The sequence below is a fragment of the Peromyscus leucopus genome, chromosome 5, assembly GCF_004664715.2.
Source record: "Peromyscus leucopus breed LL Stock chromosome 5, UCI_PerLeu_2.1, whole genome shotgun sequence".
Lineage (NCBI taxonomy): Eukaryota > Metazoa > Chordata > Mammalia > Rodentia > Cricetidae > Peromyscus > Peromyscus leucopus.
In genome coordinates this window covers 105,629,914-105,652,760 of record NC_051067.1, presented here as the reverse complement: position 1 = coordinate 105,652,760, position 22,847 = coordinate 105,629,914, and the positions used below count along the sequence as shown (strand labels likewise).

At 48.7% G+C, this 22,847-nt stretch overlaps 1 protein-coding gene across 1 annotated transcript; it reads left to right on the top strand.

The window, feature by feature from the left end:
- Nucleotides 1-21,915, top strand: Tk2 (thymidine kinase 2). Its single transcript, XM_028884366.2, is given in 11 exon segments — nt 1-155; nt 836-873; nt 3,524-3,598; nt 7,054-7,107; nt 10,009-10,098; nt 11,854-11,927; nt 16,937-16,979; nt 16,981-17,026; nt 17,580-17,659; nt 19,219-19,299; nt 20,265-21,915. Coding segments are annotated over 11 exon segments (804 nt in total). The 5' UTR covers nt 1-31; the 3' UTR covers nt 20,364-21,915.
- The last annotated feature ends 932 nt before the right edge of the window (nt 21,916-22,847 follow it).

The following is a 22,847-nucleotide window of genomic DNA, read 5'->3' as shown; positions in this document are numbered from 1 at the left end:
GGAAGTCGGGCTAGCACATCAATTTGGGGCTATGCTGCTGCGGCCGCTATGTAGCTGGGCTTCCAGATCTCTTCGTAGCGTAAGCCCCGGAAGTCCTGGGAGCCTCATTTCGGGCACCGGACCGCTGTGGGCATCTCACCGCGCCTTGCCTCCGGGTAACTAGTACTTTTGTGCCACTTCGTAGGGGTCGCGCTGGTCCCCTCCTCCTCCCTTGCAAGTCGCCGGACTTCTCCGAGGCCCTAAGGAATTGTGAGGACCCGCACTTGGGGCTCAAGCACGGCTTCTCTTCCCGTTTCCTGGTCAGATTCTTAAGGCCTTAGGAGAAAATGGGGCGGGAGCTGCATTTAACCAGCTCTCTCAGTGGTTCAGGCTTCTTACTTTCTCTTACTCTTGCTGGCAGTGGGGATCCTCCTCTTCCCAAATGGAGCATTGGTCTCCGCCTGCTGCCAGGGGTTGGCAGTGTTGCCAGCCTTGGCCTAGAAAACAGACGGCCTGCGTCCCAGCCCTAAGCCCAAGCCCACCGGCCGCCCTTTGGAATCTCTTGAGTGCAGGTCATTCCTTATTGTCCACTGTGAAGATCCTAAGCACACAATACAGGTGAAAACGAAGTAGAATATACCAAGCGAAGGAAAGTAAGCATGCACAAATGGACCTGGATCCAGGCAGACATCAGACAGTGTCACATGCAAGACCCAACCATAGAGGGTCCCGAGAATAGTAAACATTTTTAAAGTCAAGAAGCAAGCATAAAAATGACTGTTTGCGTGGTGGTTATTTATCCGATTAGCACAGAGAAGAGTGAATAATTGAAACATCAACTTCCTTTCTTTTTTAGATAAAGATAGAGAAAATGATAAAGAGAAAAAAGCAGTGGTAAGTTCCTCTTTGCATGTATTCTCCACTGTAGAATAATTTCATTTTCTTTGAGCCGGAGAGTGAAGCAATATGTGCACACAGTGAAAAAAAGCAACTACGAGATGATACCTATCTCTAAATAAAACGTGAAAATGAGAGTTGGTAGGGTGCGCTTAGCAAGCACAAGGTGAATCCCATTCTCAGCACCAGAGAAAGATGTGGGGTAGATTCTCATCCGTGTCAGTTATAATGGAGACTGAACTCTGCCTCCGGAGGAAAGTGGAGTGTGGCACAGGCTCAGGACTTAGGGCTAAGCAGCCTGTGTACTTTGACAGCACACCCTTCCGTTTTTTTAACCCCCTGTTTCTTTCTTATCACTTTATTTTTTGTGTGCGTGTGTGAGCACTGGGGAGGTTGGGACTAAGTTTTGCATATAAAGTGCTAGACACATAGTAGGCCTTCAGCAAGCAGTTGAAAGACTCAGATGAGAAATGTACATGGGGAAACTGGCCAAAAGGTAATGGTGTTTATCTTTGAATTGAAATTATGGGTGATGCTTTCTGTGTGGTGACTTAAATTTCTTCTGTGGGCATACACCCCTCATCAAATATTTTTTAGACATCACTGTAAGAAGGACCCAGGCTTTTTCTTTTTTTTCCCCCCAGAGCTGAGGACCAAACCCAGGGCCTTGCACTTGCTAGGCAAGCGCTCTACCACTGAGCTAAATCCCTAACTGGGTAGTGGTGGCGCATGCCTTGAATCCCAGCACTGGGGAGGCAGAGATAGGTGGATCTCTGTGAGTTAGAGCCCAGCCTGGTCTCCAAAGCAAGTCCCAGGAAAGGCACAAAAGAGAAACCCTGTCTTGAAAAACTAAAAAAAAGGACCCAGGCACAGGCTGTGGTGGCTCATGCCTTTAATCACAGCACTGGGGAGACAGAGGAGGGAGGATCTTTGTGAATTCAAGGCTAGCCTGATCTACAGAGGGAGTTCCAGAACAGTCAGGGCTGCACAAAGAAACCCCATCTGGAAACCAGGCAGAGGCTGGGGGTGGGGTGGGGCTCAGTGGAAAAAGTGCTTGTTGCCTAAGCATGGGGCCCTGAGTGTGGTTCCCCAGCCCTTTCATTAAAAGCAATGTAGGTGTCTGTCATTCCAGTGCTGGGATGCAGGGGCAGGAAAAATCCCAGGGATTCACTGGCCAGTGAATCTCTTCAGGATTTTCGGGTGGGAATAGGTTAAGTGTTTTTTAACTGTCTTTGAATAGTATTGAAGTCATTGTAGTGAGCAGTAGAGAATTATCAGATGTAGAGTGACGTCCATCTTGAGTTCCTTTTCTGTATCCAGGGGAGAGGAAAAGTTGTTTTCAGGGAAGAGCAGCAACAAAAGGCCCAGTAATGCCCTGTGGGGTTTCTGGTTGCCTTTCACTTACTCCCTTGGGTTTATTTTGTATTTACTCTGGGTCCTAAAGGTACGAACTGACTCTGGGATTAGAGGGTGGCCTGGCATCTGTGGGAAGTGTCATTGTCCATTTCTGGAGACCTTTGCTGCCAATCAACAGTGTACTTGCTAGGGAGAGTTTTACACTGGGTGTGGTGGCCAGTTGTGACAGGTGTTATAATGTAGAATGTGACAGGTGCTGCCTGAGGTCCTGAGAAGGGGCCTGTTGGGCCTGGGTGTGAATTCCACCCACCTGCCTGGATTACTGCCCCGGCAGGTCACCACATAGCTGTGGATACCTCCAGCCCTGGTGTGAAGCAACAGGCCACTGTGTGATAGAGTACTTCTCCGTGTGACCCAGAGGATGTGTAAGAGTGTTCTTAAGGACCAGTTTGTCTTATGCTGAACTGTGCATCTCTTGTGATCTGCTGGAACCCAAACCACTCGGTGTATCTATCACCTGGGGTGCCAGGCTGAGCCTTAGAATGGTTGGGCATGCCTCCCCAGGTGGCAGCCATCATGCCGAGGGTGTACGTTCAGTCTGGTTTCCCTTGTTGAACCCCTTCTGTGAGTTTCAGTTTTCTTTTCTGTGAAACTTCCCAGATTCTGGGGAGGTTGCCCAGGGTGGCAGAGGCTACCCACCTGTGGCAAAAGTCTCTGCTGCTTTTTTCCCTCCTCTCCTTTGCTAACACCAGTCAGGGACTGAGAGCTTCTCCGTAGTCAGCGAGTTGGATCCTAGACAGCATACATGTGCTCTTCAACCTCAAAGCCATCGATAGACTCAGGTTAAAGAGTCACTTTTTATAGCTGATACATGGCAATCTGAAGGGTAGAACTAGGGAAGGGCTCAGAACTAGACAGGGCAGACAAGCTGTGTGTGGGTTCAGGTGACATAAGGGGACGGGGTGTTGGATTGGGCTGAGCATGAAGTTCAGTGGTAGACAACTCGATTGGGATGTATGAGGCTCTGGGTTTGACCCCCAGCTTGTTAACAAAAAGAGGGACTGGATCTGGTGTGGGTGCATCACCCGGGTTTGTCAGTAGGGGGCAGGACGGGGGATGCTTTTTCTGTTACTGCTAAGTGGGACCTTGGGGGATTCCCGAGGCAGGGTTTTGGCTTGCCACTCAAACTCCTAGACTGAACCAAGTAGGCTGTTGACCCTAACCTAGTTTTTCCCTCGTGTTTCTCCGGATGCTTGATTTCTATCCCTAACGTACATCTGTCCTCTGCCAGGTTTGTGTTGAAGGCAATATTGCAAGTGGGAAGACAACATGCCTGGAATTCTTCTCCAACACAACAGACGTCGAGGTATGGCACTCACACTGGGTTTGAAGGAACCTGAAATGCCTGAGTGGAATAAGTTATGCAAGGCACAGATAGCCCTGTCCAACAGAAGGATGATGCCAGCCCCCAGTGCCGTCCACTCGTGTGATCTAGTATTTTTAAAAGCCTCACGGAGTGAAGCAAGAGGAGCGCTTTGAGACATCCCAGATATTAGTGTGTCAATATGAAGTCAGTATTAAAGTGATAAATGAACTGTTTACATTCTGTGTTTCATACTAAATCCTTGGGATTGGACATTTATTTAACACTTACAGCATTCTCAATTTGGACCTCAGATAGTCCTCAAGTCATAATTTTTCAACCTAGGATTTTTTTTTTTTTGAATATACAGTGCTGCCAAAGCAGTATACATCCAGTAGAAAGTATACTGTGATACCCAGTAGATTAGTATATTTAATGCATTTTCAACTTGCTCTATTTTCAAGTGAGGACATAGCCCCATTGTAAATAGAGGAACATCTGTGGTCGAATTCCAAGGTCATAATGGTTGTATGTGGTTTGTGGCCCCTGTGTTGGGTGGTGCATGTACAGATCTCCCCATAGTCTGGTTAGGAAGAATATATGTGTGAGAGTAGAGAAGGCAGGCTGCTGAGCTTTGCTCTGAGGTATCAGTGTCTCAGCAGGTGAGTAGCACTGTGCGCAGCTGGTTATGTATTTCTAGTTAATTTAAAATTCAGCCACTAAGAATAACTTCATAGATGTTTAAGAATCACTTCTCTCTATGGTGTGACCCTCGTTCTCTGTTCTAGGTCTTGGTGTCTTGTATCTCTGTGGCTCTTTTGTTATAGATTTAGTGTCTCTTGTCTGAAATGCTTGGGATCAGAAGTGTTTCAGATTTGGATTGTTTTTCAGATTTTAGAATATTTGATATAATATGTAATGATCTTAGAGATGAGACCCAAGTCTAAACAGGACATTCATTTATGTGTGTACTTTATGCACATGACCTGAAGGTAATTTCAGTAGCCCGGACCAGTATTTTGTGTGTTTGACTGATCTGTCGTGTGAGGTCTAAGTATGGACTTTTCTGTCTGTGGCATAATGTCTGCTGGGAAGTCGAAGCGTCTTGGATGTCAGATTAGGGATGGTGAAGCCGTATTGCAGATTTTCTGACTGCTGCTTCCCTCCTCCCCTCCCTTCTTTCCTTCTTCCCTCCCTCCTTGAGTTTACTTCTATTAAAGATATATGTGGTTTGCTAAGATAAGAACCACTTTCCAGCCCTGGTCTTGTTTGTGTCTGCTGTGCAGAGAAGAGTTGACATCGCAGGCCCCGGACAGCTGCTTAGAGGTCTGCCCGAAAGGTTGGCCAGCACATGGAAGCAGAGGTCGAGGGAGGATTCCCACCATTCCTGCCTCAGAAGGGAAGCTTTCTGTGCCTGGATGCAAACAGTATGGACTGTCCTGAACAACTGCTTGCTTCTTGGAGGCCTGAGGGTTTGGCAGGTTCCAGGCAGTGATAGCCTGTGCACCTCTGACGTCCCTGAACTCCCAGGTCTACTAGGTCAGCTTCCCTGGTAGACAGCCTTTTGCATGTGCTGTGGCAACTTGTTGCTGGGGAAATTGTGTGTTATGAGACCCCCCTGGGCAAGGATACTTGGGAGGTTTGCCAATTTCCCTCCAGGTATATTTCCTCTTTGCAGATTTGGTGCTGTGCCCTCTCATGGCAGTTAATATTAGCTGTTAGTGTTGGCTGATGTGTCTCATCAATCATCAGACCAGAAAAGGGCGTCTTAGGGTCACAGCACTTGTCTTGAGTAGTGAACCTCTCAATAGAACTTGAAAAGTCCTTATGTTCTCACAACATAAGGGCCAATTAACAACAGTAGCAGCAGCAATAGCTAATATCCATCCAATGTACCATGTGTGGATCCCTCACCCCCACATTTCCCCAGAGTGTTCTTGAGTAGAAGCAGCAGGAAATATTAGTTAGAAGAATAGAGGGGAGAGGAAAAGATAGAAAATACAGGATAGCTTCAAAAGGGCCTGGATCCTAATCCATTAGGCCTCGAATGTGTCTGCCCTAGAGTATTTAAAGGAATGCCAAGGGGTGGGGCACAAGACCTCCCCCCAGCACAGCCAAGTGCAGACCATCTCAGACACCTGTACTCAGGCCCGTGGTCCAGTCATCCTCTCTATGTAGACCTGCTGGGTAAAGCCACTAGGAAACCTGAAAATGGGCTCCAACAACCATGTTAAGTGTTTATGGTATTATCTAATTGATTCCATGCTTATATGCATAACCCCTCCGAGGTAAGCACTATTATCTCCGTTGAGAAGAGGAAACAAAAGGATAATTGACTTATAAAATTTATATGGTGTGATAGTTAATTTTGGGTGAATTCAAGACTACAGCAGCCTCCCACACTCAGCTGTGGCTTCATTTTCTGTGGTTTCAGTTACCTGAGGTCAACCAACATCTAAAAATATTAAGTAGAACATTCTAGTTTTAAACAATTCATAAATATTAAATTATGCATTATAGTATGATGTACCCAATGAAACCTCATGCCATCTTATTCTGTCCCATGTGAATCTGTCTAGCATAGGAAAAAACAAAAAACATGGCATGTCCCAGGCTTGTTGTATCTGAAGCTTCAGGCATCCACTGGGGATCTTGCAACACACCTCATGAATAAGGAGGCAGGTACTGTGCCTGGAGAACTACTGAAGCATTATTTGTATACATGTTCAGAGAGTGTTTGCAGAGGAGACTGGTATGTAAATTGGTGGGCCTACCAAGGAGGGAATGTGAATGGGGACCTATAGTTGGCTATAGGCCTGGATAAAACAAAAAAGAAAAGGATTTCCTTCCTCTTTTTCCTGCTGTGGGACATCAAAACTCCAGGCTTTCCAGCCTTAGGACTTTGGGACTTAGCCTGAGCCCCAGGCCTCATACTTAACATTACCCCCCAATGACTTCCCTGGTTTTCAGGCTTTGGAACTAGACTGAACCGTGCTCCTTGTATCCCTGGAATCCCAGCTTTAGACAACCTGTCACAAGACAGAGTTCTTAGCCTCCATAATTACACGAGCCAATTTTGCTAATGAGTTCCTTCTTTATGTCAACTGCTATGTTCTTGTTCTTGGATCTGCCCCGTAGAGAGCCTTGACCCATACAGTAGTGTGTATCGGGGCCAGGTCCCAGCTCAGGCTGTGAAACTTCAGAGCCACCCGTGTTTGTCTCCAAGCTACGAAGAGCTCGGCTGGCCTTGGTAAGCCCACTCCCCTTCAGACCGAGCTGCTTTTTAGTTATTTACAGGTCATTTTTGGAAGTCACAGGAGGGCCCCACCTAGAAGAAGCTGTGGCCTTTCAGAGGCCTAGCTTGTTTGGCCCACCCTTGGTACCCAGACAGTAGTCTTGTCTGTCTGTCTGTCTTCTAAACTTGGCATGCTGTTACAGCATGTTTTCTTTCCTTGCAGGTGTTGATGGAGCCTGTGCTCAAGTGGAGAAATGTCCGCGGCCACAATCCCCTGGTGAGTGCTCTGTTTCCTGCACAGACTGCCAGCTTCCCTGTGAGTACCTAGGAACAGTGGTGCTGAGACCAGAGCCCGTGCACACCCACTCTGTCCACACTGATTCAGAAGAAAGGAGAATGGCAGGTCAGAAGAAAGAAAGAAGAGGCCTCGGTGGGTGTGCACAAAGCCAGGAACCTCCTTTCGGCTGTCTTTAAGGATTCCAAGTGGCTTAGCTTTCCTTGAACCTAGTTCTAGGTCATCAGCTTCTAGAAGAGCCTCTGACTTGGGTTTGGGCTTCGTATTATCTAGTAATAGATCCTGCTGTTTACTCGGAAGCTGCCTATCTTCCTCCCAAGGAGGCAGGGACCACAATGTGCGCGTGCCTCTTCTCCTCCTCCACTTAGAAAGCCTCGTGCTGCCTGCTGGAAAACGATGGAGAGAAAGCAGGCACTAGCAGAGGGGGTGAAGAAAGGGGTCTTGGTTCTGGGCTCCATCCCATGTTATGGGGGTGCTTAGTGTTTCTCAGCTAAGAAAGCTGTGGTTTTAGCAGTGCCTTGCAAGCCTCTGGCAATACCTCATGGAGTTGGAGTTCATTGGACTCTGTTCCGCAGCAGCGGCATCTGTGTCTCCTGTGCTCTCTGGTGTTTGCTAGAGCACAGCTGCATTGCCTAGCCTTTAGCATCTGCTTGCCCATTCATTCAGAGAGTATTTATCACATACCTTCTGTGTGGTAGACACTGCTCTGCATGCCAGACGCTGAGCAGTATAAAGTCTCGGTTCCCTGGCACTAATATCAGTGTGGGGACGAAAGAGACACTTAGATGTAAGAATGTGGTGGGTGAATGTGGGTGAATTGTCATCAAAGAGGCAGAGACCCACAGCCAAATCTTACGTGGAGCTTGGAGAATCCTGCGGAAGACGGGGAGGAAGGATTGTAGGAGCCAGAGGGGTCAAGGACACCACAAGAAAACCCACAGAATCAACTAACCTGGGCTCATAGGGGCTCACAGAGACTGAACCAACAACCTGGGTGGAAGCCTCCGTGGGACAGACCTAGACCTTCTGCCTGTACGTTACAGTTGTGTAGCTTGGTCTTCTTATGGAACTCCTAACAGTGGGGGCAGGGCTGTCTCTGACTCTGTTGTCTGCTTTTGGGACCCTTTCCTCCTAATGGGTTGCCTTGTCCGGCCTCAACACAGAGGAGTGCCTAGTCTTACTGCAACTTGATAGACCATGGCTGGTTGATGTCTATGGGAGGCCTGCCCTTTTCTAAAGAGAAACAGGAAGAATGGATGGGGAAGGAGGCAGGAGGGGGAGAGGAACTGGGGGGAAAGAGGGGAAACTGGTTGGGATGTAAAAACAAAACAACAACAAAATAAATACAACAACAACAAAAAGAATCTATAGTTTCTAGTTCCATGGGCTGGGAACACTTAGTCTTTGAATCTAGACATTGTATTGTGACAGGCTATGTGCTAGAGAAGTAAGGTACCAAAAAAAAAAGGAATGTGGTGGGTGTTGAAGGGAGTTGTGAAGAGAGCTACAGCAGGTGAAAGAATGCTAGATAAGACAAAAGCTCGTAGTATTTGAATAAGAATTGCACAGAGCTGTGACAGGAGTTTTACTTGTCTGCATGTAGAAGAAGATGGATTGTCAGCCATCTTTGGGTATAACAGAGAAAGTCCATCGGCATTCATACTTTCTAGAAGCCATAGAGGAACTAGGGCTTAGTTATCAGGTAAGACAACTGGACTTTCAGATGTCTGGGACTAGAGGAGACACTTCACAAACCAGAAATATAGTCCTAGGAAGTTGCGTTATAAGAGCGTCATCATCATCATCTACATTTCCACAACTTTCTGCTGGTCGGAAGAGCAAGACCGATGCTTGTGTGACAATTGTTGGCTCACCACGCTGGTCACTGATGCAGAAAATTACCTGTTTGTGCAGTCATCCAGCTTCTGACTTTGCTAAGATTTTTCCTTTTACCCATGATTAGGAAAGCCTTTAGTCTTCAATACTGAGCACTTGAGTGTCATGAGTTTACACCAAGACAAAAACAAAACCAAACAATGCAGAAAGGAAGCTGGGCATAGTCTCACATGCTTGTGACCTCAGCGCTCTTGAAAGTCGAGGCAGGAAAAGTCCTGAGTTCCTGACCATCCTGGCTTTATAATAAGACTGGGGCTTCCCTGTCCTTTCCACCCACCCCCAATACAACACACATTGCAGAGAGAGAAGCAAAAGATTCTTAGTGAGCAGCTGGAGAAGGAAGTGTTTTTATGTGTAGGTGACAGAATGATTGAGGGCTAGCCTCTATTTAATGTAGGGTAGGTAGGAGAATGCATCTCTGGTAAGGTGACATTTGGGCAGAGGCCCACACCTGAGGGAGGGAGCATTGCAGACATCTGGAGCAAGAGTAAAGAGGCAGGTTTGCAGGCCCTGAGATGGGGTCCTGCTCGGCATGTTTGCAGAACACTAAGGAAGTGTATGTGGCTAGAAGCCGAGGAAGAAGAAGAAGAGACGAGGATGGCAGTGGATTTCTAGTGTCTATGACCGGGATGGGGGTTTGGATTTGATTTGAATACAATGCAAAGTCCCTAGAAGGTTTGGAGCAGAGGGAGATATTAACAAGCTCAGTTTGGCTGCTGGATGGAGAACAGACCACAGGGAAACTCAAGGTCAACTACAAATGTCCGAGTGCTTGTTCCTCATATGGTCTGGCTGTTAGGGGACTCTCCTATATTTTATTCACATCTGTCTCTGCCCACCCTATTCTGAGAGCCATGAGGTTGTCCTGAGTCCACCTCTGGCCCCAGCCCTGCCCGTGTAGGTTTCCTGAAATGGCTTTCAGTGACAGATAGACCTGAGCCTGCAATTGCCATTTGGACACAAAGTGCTTTGTTTTTTGTTCTGCAGGGTCTAATGTACCACAATGCCAGTCGGTGGGGTCTCACACTGCAGACTTACGTGCAGCTCACTATGCTGGACCAGCACACTCGTCCTCAGGTACAGTTCAGATCTCGCTTCCAACCTTGTCAAACAAAACATTCTTCAAGTTCAGGGTGTTGTCAGATAGGGAAGTCTCATGAGGAAGTCTCTTGGGCTTGCATGCTGCACAGTCTTCTCTGACTACAGCAAGGTCCTCACAGGTGGCTGTCCTGATGCCTCCTGAGCTCACGTTTTTGTAATCTGACCACTGATAGACTTAGCATCATTTAACCAGAGTGCTCCCTGGACTGCAGCAGCACTTGTCACCTGAGGACGTTAGGGTTGGACATTTCCTGGCCCCTCCCCAGATCTACTGAGTCCGAAGATCCGGGGCTGAGGTCTAACAGTCTGTGCCTTATCCAGCTGTCCAGGGCTCCTGGATGCATGCTCTGTGTGTCTACGTGTTTGAGAACTATTGATCAAAACTTCGTGGGGTCTGGCTTTCAGATTCTTGAAAGGATCTGATTCTCCTTGGGTCACAAATGGCTAGCACTGCTTAAATCAAGTATTGGGGCAGGACAGGACATACAGGGCTGCTTAGGCCCTTGTATCAGCAGGGGTAGATTATCTTAGGAGATAAAGTGGTAAGGGAGACCATGAGTGATACCTATGGGCAAAGCTTTATGCACAGCTATAGCCTTTCCATGTAGGATGCAAGACACCCCTATAGCCACTTATATTGGCACAGTCATTATGCTGATCAGTTTGATCCAAGTCTGGTTACCTATAGCTGTAGTTACCATTCTTCTAGTGATATAAATCGTTTCAAATTGACAGACTTAACTAAAATCTTTGGACGAATATGAATTTTTCCTTCCACAAATGTTTCTCTAAGTGATCAAGAACAGAGCACCTACAGTTATCACCTTTCCCCTTGGTTTGCTCTGCTTTGCCTAAGTGGGCACTCTAAATTATATTCAATGATATGTGAATATTATGGGATATGGGCTGACACCTGCTAAGGAGGCAGAGACAGCTGGTTGGACTCATCAGGAGAGAGATGGCTGAAGAGGGGGCCAGAAAACGACAGGCAAAGAAAGATAGGGGCAAGATGTCCAGAAAGGATAGGAAGAAGGATGGGTGCGCAGAAATCCTGGAGGGCGGACAGGTAAGCAGAGAGTGGGTTTTGAGTTCGCATGTGCCTGTGGCTGCTGCGGGCCACACTTTGTCCACTAGGTGTCAGGGTAAAAGTTCCTCCTGCTTCCCAAAAGGGTGTTGTAGCTGAAGGGAACGACGGTCCATGCAGGGTGTGAGCGACTTGCAGAAAGGTGATATCCAGTCATCCTCTTGCCTGCTGGGCAGAGAACTTCGCAGTTTTAGCAGGCTGGGCCTCCAGAATGCCTCCCAACCCAAGCCTTCTGGGGCTCTACTTCAGACACTCTGGTCTTCAGGTAAACAAGTTCCCCGTCTCAGGGTTCCACACACCAGACTGTGCCAACTGGACAGTACCAGGCAGCTTGCTGGTCCGTCCACACCCTAGCCGAGTTTCCCCTCTGCTGTGAAAGCGGTGCTGCCGGCCCTCCCACCCCCCCACCGCTGCCTTTACTGTCTCCTTCGTCCTCCCAACTTGAGATGGGTCCGTCAGGTCCGGTCAGGGTGGAGGGAGACGCACCGGGATTTGATTTGACGTCTGCCATCCTGTCACCCTCTCCTCACAGTCTTACGATCAGCAAAGATGGCAGGGACACAGGACAGGGTGAGAGGGGTGGGGCAAGTTTTCAGGCTTTATCCCCTTCGTCACCTGAGAGTAAATCACTTTTTCCATTCCTTTAGATGTCACCTGTACGGTTGATGGAAAGGTCAATTTACAGTGCAAGATACATTTTTGTAGAAAACCTGTATAGAAGGTACTGTAGTTTGTATAGTCCGTTATTTGTGAAACCACTGATTTTGTGTATATGTGTGTAAGTGTGTGTGTGTGTGTGTGTGTGTGTGTGTGTGTGTGTGTGTAGGCTAGAGGACAACCTCGGTTTTGGTCTTCAAATTATCTATATTGCTTTAATTTTTTTTAAGATTAATTTTATGAGTATATGAGTGGTTTTTATGCTTACATGTATGTATGTGTACCACATGTGTGCCTGGTCAGAAAAGGGTATTGGATCCCCCGAAACTGGAGTTACAGACAGTTGTGAGACACATGTGGGTGCTGGAAACCAAACCTAGGTCCTTTGCAGTAGCAACAAATATTCTTAATCACTGAGCCATCTCTCCAGCCCTCTGCCTTGCTTTTTGAGACAGGCTTTCACTCACTGGCTTAGTTATCACTGATTAGGCTAGGCTGGCTGGCCAGTGTATTCCAGGGATCTGCCTGTTTCTACTTCCCAGTGCTGGGATTGCAAGCAGGTACCATCATGCCTGTGCTTTTTACGTGAGATCTGAGAGTTGAACTCGGGTCCTCAGGCTCACACAGACACTTTACTAACAGCTATCTCCCCAGTCCTAAACCACTGATTTTGGAGCTTGCCTATTCACCTGATGGAGTACCAACAGTATTGATGAGTTTCTGTTGATTTATAGTATTGTATAACAAATAACCACAAAACCCAGTAGCGGTAGCCACCTTCCTTTATTGCCAGGTCAGTTGGGAGGTCATCCAGGTGGCTCCTTTACCTTGGCTGGGCTTAGCCAAATGTCTAGGAATGGGCTAGACTAGAATGGACTTGGCTAGGGTAACCCAGGCAACTCATTTCTCTTCCTCTTGCCTGTTATCCCCTCTGGGACCAGAAGCAAACATGGGCCTTTCATCTCCTGTGGGTGGCATAGGCCAAAGTCCCGATGGAGATACACGAGCACTTTCAAGTTGTTCCCTTGCTGATACTCCACTGGTCCTGTGCTCACAGGAGCCAGGTTGGCAGGTGAGAGGAATTCCATGGCACAGTGCAAGTCTATTGGGAAGATGAAGATTTGGGATGACTAGAGTAGTCAGTCTACCTAGTGTTTCTTTGAGTTGTGATTTTTCACTCAAAGCTGGCTTCTGTCCTCATGGGCTCCATCTTTCATCTAGATAGAAGCCTGGAAGGCTTCTAGTGACCCATCCAGTGCTTTGGCCTCAAGCGGGGGAGGGGATGGGCTACATTTCTATGCTTAGGTTACTGATGATTTGATGGGTCTTAGAGGGAATGGCTTGCAGACCAAACTCTGAAGTTTCAGCTCTTTCTGAGCTCTTTCTTTTAGAGCCGTGTGCCTGGTTCCCTGTCCTCATCAGGGCCCCCATTCTTACCACCTCTTCCTGCTTTGAGCTTCCAGTGCTACTGTCACTTCTTAGAGAGCTGGTCCTGATGCTTGTGCAGGGTGTTCCTGGCCTTCCCATCCACAGCGGTCCTTATTAGTCTGCCCCAGCCCTCCCTGACCATCTCTCTCTCTCTTTTTAAAATATTTATTTATTTTTATTTTGTGTGTGTGTATCTGGTGCCCACAGAGGTCAGAACAAGGCACCGGATCCCCTTGGACTAGATCTGTGGACAGCTGTGAGCCTGCACGTGGGTGCTGGGAATCGAAATCTGTCCTTTGCAAGAACAGTTGCTTCTAACTGCTGAGACATCTCTCCAGCTCCCTGACCATCTGGCATGGATGGGTAGAGTCTCTTTGGTTTTGCTTTTTGTGTGGTGCTATGGATCAAACCCAGGTCCTTGAATACAACAGACAAATATTTTACCCCTAAGCCACATCCCCCAGCCCGCCCCTTGCTACTTTTAATAGTGATGTCCTTAGTAGTATTTAAGACATTTATTTGCATTGTTAACATTTGGCTAATTTTAATAGATAAAAGTGGCAGTTTCATGTGGTTCAGCTTAACCTGATTATTTCCTTGCTGTCACTTGTCCCCAGCTGGATGATACGCTCTTTGAGGGCAGACACAGTCTGTGCTTTACTACTCTAATTGGAACAAGCACAGAGGGCCCTGCTCACTGCTTGTTCACGCTTGTTAGATGGTTTTGGCCCCCAGCCAACTTGTTCCTTGGTGCCTGCCCTCTCTTTCATACACATATTTTTGAGGAGGCAATGCTCCTGCTGGTCCTGAGCTGCTGTGTATTGTGTGTCTGAGTCTGCTGTGCTTCCCCACCTCTCCCTGGGCATCCCATTGACATGCAGGTCTCCTTAGCACTGCTGGCCGGGCCTGGGAATCTCTGCATTTGTCATCTGCCTTCTGGCTGAGGATTGTGATGTAAGGAATGAGGCCCACTGTGCCAGCACTGTGTATTACAAGGAGTGCTCCAACCCTGTGCCTTGGCCCTTTCCCTGCAGAGTAGGCCTTCTGTCATGGGAACAAGATTGAGCTCTGAGAGTTGTCCTTTGGACCAAAGGTTTATGGTGCAAGATTTCCTCTTTCCTGCACCTAGCTTGTGGTTTCCATGTCACAGGGGTCGCCTCTGGTTTGCTGGTTGGGGTTTTGTACTCTCTGTTGTAAAGGGCTCTAGGCTTATTTCCAGGCCCAGAGCGGAGCAGCTGCCAGCCAAAGACTTTCTGTTTTGGTGGTGAGAAGTGTCTGGACCACAGTTGCAGAGAACCAATGGGAGAAAGAACGGTGTTTGGGGTTCCTGTAAGGTCACTCTTCTTGGAACTCCAACATGCCCAGTGCACCACATTATCATAATGGGGTGCTATAGAGAGAGGAGATTGTTTAGAGCTTTCTGCCCTCCGTTCCCATCTCATCCTGCTGTATGAGAACTAGTCACCAAAGGCAGAAGGTGCCAAAAAACTAAATAAAGAGGCAGATAGATCCAGATTTGTGCAAAGTGGCATACACCTTTAATACCAGCACTTGGGAGGCAGAGGCAGGCATATCTCTGAGTTCGAGGCCAGCCTGGTCTACAGAGTGTGTTCCAGGACAGCCAGAGCTACACACAGAAACCGTGTCTCAGGGAAAACAACTAAGCAACCAAACAAAAAACTGTCAATGTGTCCTGGGTCAGTTAAGAAACAGTCTGGGCATCAGTGACCAGCATGTATCACTCTGTATAACTATCTGAATGTCTTTTATTTGCTATTTAGGAATACATGCCAGATTCACATGGTGGATAAAATAGTTACAACCAACATGTCTATGAACTGTAGCCTATACCACATGTAATGTAGAATTAGGTTTGGTGGGATCCTTAACCTATACTTGGAACTGTCTTGGTTCTTACTGTGAGAGCTCAGTTGGGTAGGTACTGGCATGTGTAGTGATCAACTGTAGCCCAGAAACTTGTGTTTCCCCACTTCCTGATCTGTCCAAGGGAAAGGCTTGCTAACGATGGGGATGGAAAGCCCTTTCACAGGTGGGGTCTAGTCATGGCTGACATGGCAGTGCTGGGTTGATCATTTTCCCAGGAATCCTTGGAACCTTTGCTGAGGATCTAGGGGTGGGGGCCTGGCTTTACAATCTGTAATTGAAGGTTTGGATTTCTGGAAAAGCCCACAGATACACATTGGGGTTCTACATCTCCTCAAAGCAAAATTTCTAAGAGTGTTCTTGCCTTTGAGGCCTTGAACAAGTGAAGAGCACCCCAAAGGAGAAGCCTACCTCTTCCGGTGGGGGTGGGAGGCAGAATGAGTGCAATTATGCCAAGAGCAGCCTGAGAGCTTTGTATAGACTGCTGAAGAGGAAGATTTGGGTTCCTCAAGATGACGCAGGTAGAGGACACTCAAAGGGAAGGTGCTCTTCCAGGGCCTGGAAGTCCCCTGGTTGCTTTCTGGCTGTGCCCACTCTTGTCTTGTTTGTGTCTTCTCTGGGCAGAGGATGCCAAGAATGCCAGAAATAGAAGCCAGGTCTCCTCTTTCTTTGTTCCCCCTTATTCTCTCTCTCTCTCTCTCTCTCTCTCTCTCTCTCTCTCTCTCTCTCTCTCTCTCTCTCTCTCTCTCTCTCTCTCCTCATGCACTCATTATATGTAAATGTGGAGACCAAGACCAGATGAGGACATTGAATCCTGCTCTATCACTTCCTGCCTTTTTCTCCTGAGATATTCTCTTGAACCAAAGCTTGCCTTTTGGGTAGACTGGCTGGCCAGGGAACTCTGTCTGTCCCTACACCCCAGTGCTGGGTTTATAGACACATAGGGCCATGCCCAGCCCCCGCCCATGGGAAATTGTCCCCAGGCCCTCATGCTTGCAGAGCAAGCACTCTTTCCTACGGAGCCACCTTCCCAGTCTTGCTCTTTGAGTTTTAACATCTAAAACACAGAACAGTGCCACACCCCATTCTTGTTTTGAGTACTAGTGTGTTCAGATTTGAGAAGAGCAAAGGGAAAAAGTCTACAGTTGTAGGTCAGTAGTTCTACAGCTCAGAGAAAAGCACTGTGAACATTATGGTATATTTCTTTCTAGTCATTTCATGGACGAATGCTGTTTTTATGTGGTTGGAGCACATGTATACAGTTTAGTCTCCTGTGTTCATTGAGCATCAGGTTCAGAATCTTTTCCCAGAGTCTTTCTGCATATGACTTTACTACACCATCCTTCAGCTATGTCCTGCTGCAGAGATAGACCAAGATTCATTCTCACGCTGAATAGTGTATGGCAAGCATGCATGAGTATTTTCATAGGAAACAAGTTCTAGGAGTGAAAATGACTCACTGATTCACTCCCAACTTGAATGATTTCTCTGTGCTCAGAGGACAGACGAAAGTGCTCTTATCTGCTTGGAGTTCAATTCTAAAAGCATTCTCCATCCGTCAGTGCCATGGCCAGCCCCATGGTGGTGGAAGGTCAGATAGATGCTCAGGGTCTTGTTGGTATTACATGGCCATCATTTGTGGACCACACCATGTAACGTGCCCTTGGTGGTGCCTTCCAAACAGAAGCTACCCCTGCCTGGGTCCTTTGGGGAAATGACACAGCACATGGGTTAGTAAAAACCTGTGACTTCTCACTGCAGCGGGAAGATGCCTGAGGTTGACTACGTGATTCTGTCTGAGTGGTTTCGATTGGCTCATCAGGAACATTGATATCTCTGTTGATCTGATAGGTAAGACAGTCTCTCCCTGCCCCCTACTGGAGGATCCTCTGGGTACAGCTGGGGTGAGGTTCCCCCTTGCAGAGACAGCAGGCAGGGACTCTCCTGTTCCATCACAGTTCCCCAAAGGCAGGCAGAATTTAGGGGTTCTGCTCCCTGTAAAGGAACTCTGGCCGTGGTTCCTTAAACTTCCTTCCCCTGGGTTAGTTACATCCAGGGCCCTGAACTGTTCTGATCTGATGGCTTTTCTGTGTCGTGTGGGAGGGACAGAACCTGGACATTGGCTGATGGCAATGGCTTGCCAGACCCCATCTAGGAATGGAATTCCTGTAAGCTTCATGATGAGACTGTGGGGCTGAGGACATGTGGAAAGGGGGTCGGGGGCCGAGCGTCAGGACTCCTGTTGGTCCCACAGGGGCCAGTGGGAGACTGAGCAGGCGGGGGCCGAGGCTCCTGCTGTCACTCAGGGAGCGCCTGCCTCTCCACCTCAGCCCCGTGCAGTCCTAGTCTTTGCTTCCACACTGGGAGCCCAACAGTCAGAGCTGCTTGTGTTTTTAAATCTCAGTTTATCTTCGAACCACTCCTGAGATCTGCTATCAGAGATTAAAGACGAGGTGCAGGGAAGAGGAGAGAATCATTCCGATGGTAAGAGGCTAGAGCCACCTCCGCCTCTCCTGCTAGCCCTCCCTCGTTGCCCACCAGGTCACCATCAGGGCTTTTGTAGCAAGAAACAGGAAGTACAACTGAGGGCAAACTCTAGCTTCCTCTGCGGCTTTGGAGCCCTTGTGGGTGCCAGGACTGCTCTACTTCCTGTGGTTCCCGACTCAGGCTTCTGCACTCCCATGATTAGAGGGGCACATGCATGTACACACACATGCACACACGCACACCATGGATATGTACCTTTGCTCTTGTACAGTAGTTTGTCTTAGACGCACGCATGCACACACGTTGGACTGACGTAAATGAGCCTCTGTACAGTAGTTTCTTTGTCGTTAGCTGTGATGTCACTTCCCGACCTTCCCTCCACTGCCCTTCTCTTGCCCCTAGGCCTCCTGCAGTGACAGCCTGCAGGACAGCATATTGACAGTGTTTGTTCCCAATTGTCTTGACACTGTGAACACTTTTAGATTTGGTCTCACCTCCTCTGTCCTCAACATGTGTCCTGGGTCTGGTATCTTGCAGTTGTTTGGGTAATACTGGACTCTGTACCTTATGTGGACAGTTGTCCTTGAAGGATAGACAGGGGCTTGGTAAGCTCTTTTGGGACACCATGGTGCTCTGGACTCAAGATGGGCTTGGCGGGGGGCCCTGAAAGGTCTGTCTAATCCCTAAAGCTCAGCTGAGTTTTGCCTTGGACCAGCCATGATGGTCCAAGCCTGCTCTAGGCATGTCCTTTGAAATCTCAGAGACAGGAATGACAGAGGATGGAGCACCATGGAGCTGAGCTTAGGCCATGCTGTGATGGGCTTGGCATGTCTGTGCTCTCTTCAACAACTCAGATGTTCCCAAGAAATGTCATGTTTGGAGTCCTTCCAAGCCATTGTCCAAGGGGTTGAACTAATGGTTGGGCCAAGGACACTCAGGGGGTGTCCAGTGGTGTGTAAGAAGGTGGCAGCATGGTTTGTGGGCCAGCTTCTGGGATGGAGGGCAGACTATTGCTGGAGGAGGTGGTCTGGGCAGCTTGCATACACGGGCTGAATGCCTGGGAGTGCATGGAGGTAACGTGGCTTGGGGGCATCTGTCTCCTTCCCCTTGTGCTCCCCACAGGAGTGGTCCTTATGGGCCGGACAGTCTCTATAATGAGTGGTCTACAGGGAGAGTTTAGTAAGGAATTCGATCCTTTTGGTGACAAGCCAGAGGGAAGGTGTAGTGACTGCTGAGTGCTGGGACACCTGTCATTGATAGCTGTACACTTCCACATGGTGGAACGGGGTCTCCCATAGAGAAGTGGCAAGAAATCGGAGATGCCAGGTCGGGAGGCGTGCTTTTAAACTTGGCGAGGGACGGGCAGTGGGTGGTTGGGGGTGCACTGCTATTTACCACAGGCTGTTCACACAGCCACGCTGGTTGTTACAGGGACCGTTCATGTCACATCCTAACAGTCCTTGCGAATTCTGACCTGCCATGTGGGCCTGTGAGACCCTGGGTGGGCGGGCTTTTCTCCCTTCCCACTCCCCACAGCCTTTGTGTTTCCGTGGCAGGAATACCTCAGTGCTATTCATCGCCTCTATGAGGAGTGGCTGGTCACTGGTAGCCTTTTTCCAGCTGCAGCCCCTGTTCTGGTAAGTCAGTGTCCCTCCTGGAGCAGAGACTTTCCTATGGGGAGGAAGGCTCAGAGACTGTCACCCATGCCACAGAAAAGAGCTCTGCCCCCATTTCTGGACAGTCTCACAGGGACTTGAACAGACTTGAGAAAAGGCTGGTTATTTTAGTAACATGTTACCCACACAGCATCACTACAAAGAAGTACCCAAGCTACCTCTGGACCTGGGTTTGAGTTTGGACCTTTGGGGATGATGGTCCCTATTCTTTGGTGGGTGACACAGAGCCATCCTGGTTAGGTGACTCAGTGTCTTCAGAGAGCATGTCAGTGGCTGTCCTTGGGTGTCACACCGATGCCCTCAGGAGGTGCCGAGGGTGTAGAAGTGGCACACTGCTGCCGCCTCTGACCTCCTGGGCTGACTGCAGTAACTCCTTGTAGCTCAGAGGTGATGTGTCCTCCTACCAGTATGTCCTCCTTCTTATGCCTTGTGTTTCAGTTTGCTCTTCCTAAATTACCTTAGGCAGGCAGTCACCACTTGAGGCAGTCACATGTCCAATAGGGGATGATGAGTTTTTATTTATGACCTTGGGCTGTAGGCCACATATACATTCTAGACCCGAGAAGCTGGTGGCAAGGCTGTGGCAAAGGACATCTTCACTGTGGGAACTTCCAGAGGGTTTTCCTTCACTGTGAAGAGAAACCCTGAGGGGGCTAGGGACCTAGCAAAGCGTCGGAGAGCTTGTCTATATGTTTGAGTCCCTGGGTTTAGTTCCCAACACAATCTCCTGCCTCCCAGTTCCAATGAAAGGAAAAGGCATGGATGATGGGATGGATTCTTTGGTAAAAATTCAGTTCAGAGTGTAGACTGTTCTGGAGCTTGGAGCTGTGTGGTTTTGACCTTCTTGGTCCCTCAGCCTCTTGTACAGCCCCAGGGAGGGTGGAGTCACCTCAGTGTAGCCTGTGACCTATTTGTTTTATTTCTAGGTGATTGAGGCTGACCACGACTTGGAGAAAATGTTAGAACTCTTTGAACAAAACCGGGCCCGAATATTAACTCCAGACAATTGGAAGCATGGCCTGTAGGACTGGACATGGCCGCAGTCTACATGACAGTGTCAGGAGGAGCCCAGAAGGGCCACATGAGCTGTTTAGAAGCATTTGGAAGAATCTACTCTCAGGAGCGTCTGTTACCTGGTCAGATCTATTTTTGTTATGCTCTTTTCATTTTGGGACAGATGGCTTTTGTCATCAGATCCTTGCAGCACACATTCCCCCTGGTGCCCCTCCTGGTGGCTTCCTGAGGCTGGAACCCTTCTCTGTGTCCCTGCTGGTGGTCTAGCTGCTATGCATCAGGCCACCCAGTGGGCCAAGGGAGCAGTCTTCCATCATAGGTAAGGATTTGAAGCTCGGAGAGGTGCAGGGACTCTTCAAGGTCATATAGCCAGTGCATAGGGGAGCTGGCACCATCAGACACCCAGCTTGGGCTGCCTCCCCCCCCCCAGCTGTTTCTGTTTAGGCCTGCTGTTCTGAGCTCCAGCCCCCCATGTCTTTGTGAGAGGAGCTGGCAGTATGTGGACTCTATCACATTTCACTACCAGGCAAGGTTCGAGGAGGATCGACATCACTAGTCTTTGGCACACATCTGTTATTTGCCCTGAGCCCAGTGTTTCCTGGCATGAAGGTGCTGTAGCCTCTACCATTTTGTCATCTGGATTTCAGTGTCCATAGGAAAATCCCGAATTGGCCCTTGGATGGTGCCAGTGTCATTGAGGATGAAGACCCTTCCCAGACTGCTGCCAGTTTCTGTCATTCTGTGTCAGAAAAAAGACTTTTGGGACTTGGACACTTTGCCCTGTGCTGAGTGAGGCCAAGGGCAGCCAGCTGGGCTTCGTAGGCCCCATCCCTCTCTCCTGTCCTTGTGTGAGGAACAGGGCCCTTGGAATTACTGAGTGTTTGTGCCCCAGGGAGAGAGACATGGTGGCTTTAACTCTTTTGAAGTGTTTGTCCATCTGAGCGGATGTCTTGGACCACAGAGCACAAAGCCATCTCTATTGGATCAGAAAAATACCTTCACTTTGCGGGCCATAACTGTACACTGAAGGTGCAGCTGCTGCTTGAACCAGTCGAGACCAAGAGGAAGCCAGGATCCTCTGGGGGACAGTGGGATTGGGACCCAGTCAGGGCTTGCAGACAAAGGCATTTAAAGTCTTGCAGCTCTTGGCTTCCTGGAGTTGGTGGAGTGCATCTGGAGAAGACTGGATGCAGACTCAGAGAAATGCAGCATGATGGGCTGCTGATGAACGTGTGCCTCTCCGTAGGGGCCTGGTATGCCTGGTGGCCACAGAGAGGGCCAAGAGTCCAGCTGTTGTTCCTTCCTGTTTGGACCAATTCGTGGGCCCTTTGTGTAGTAGGAGGGATAGTAGCTAAGGTGACCGTCCGTCAGTACCTGCAGTCTAACAGGGATAAGCCCGAGAAAGGCAGGAACCTTTGTACCAGCAGTCCTGACATCTTTAGAATTGACAAATGGACAGTCCCAGCACTTGCCCCTCTGCTTAATGATAGCACTTGTTTTGGGAACAAATGTGACTTTTCTCTTGCTCTATGGTAGCCAATAAATTCTACATCTAAACCCTGATGTTAATTTCCTGTTTCATTTTCTTTTCTTCTTTTGAGTCAGGATCTTACTGTATAGCCCAGGCTGGCCTTGAACAGTGGCCTCAGCCTTTTGAGTGCTAGGATTGCAGGCATGCGCCACCATGTCTGGCTTGTATGCACATTTTTAATTCAATGTAATTTTTTCTTTTTTAAGTGTATTTGTTTTGCCTGTGTGTACATGTGTGCCTGGTGAGCATGGAGGGCAGAAGAGGGCATTGTATCCCTTGGGACTAGAGTTATGGGCAGTTGTGAGTTGCCATGTGGGTGCTAGGAACTGATCCTGGGGTCCCTAGAAGAGCAGCCAGTGCTCTTAATCACTGAGCCATCTCCAGCCCCATGTGTTCATTTTAAAATCCATGTTTTCTAACAGTGCGCCTGGTCCAGAAGGAGCCTGCTGTCCTTGTACCTTGATACCTCAGATAGGAAACCTTCTGTAGTAGTGGCTGGGGTTGTTTGCAGAGACCTTCCAGCTCAGAGGTTGCTGCTATCTTCAGGCAGGATCTGGTGGGGTAGGGGGTGACGGAGCAGTCACCAGCACTAACATCTCCTGGCCAGAAAAGGCCAGGTAGCACATGGTAGGTCATAGGGTTCTTATACACAGGGCATCACTCCCTAGAGTGCCCTTGAGTGGCTGGTAGAGCATGGTGGGGGTTGGCATCCCTGAAGAGCCAGAGTGTCCTTGCTTTGACCCCAAGACCAATGCAAAGGCAAGGCACGTGAGCACCTGCATCTCCATACCCTGTCCCCAGCCTGCTGTGGATGTCACCTGCCAAGGCTCTTCATGCCTCATGCTTGAGATTTATCAGCCTCAGAAGCATGCGCTGCTGGCAGTGTGGGCGCGTTGGAAGAGCCAGGCCAAGCTCTGACTAACCAAGGGCCAGCAGGGGCAACAGCTTGTGGACAGTGGAGGTA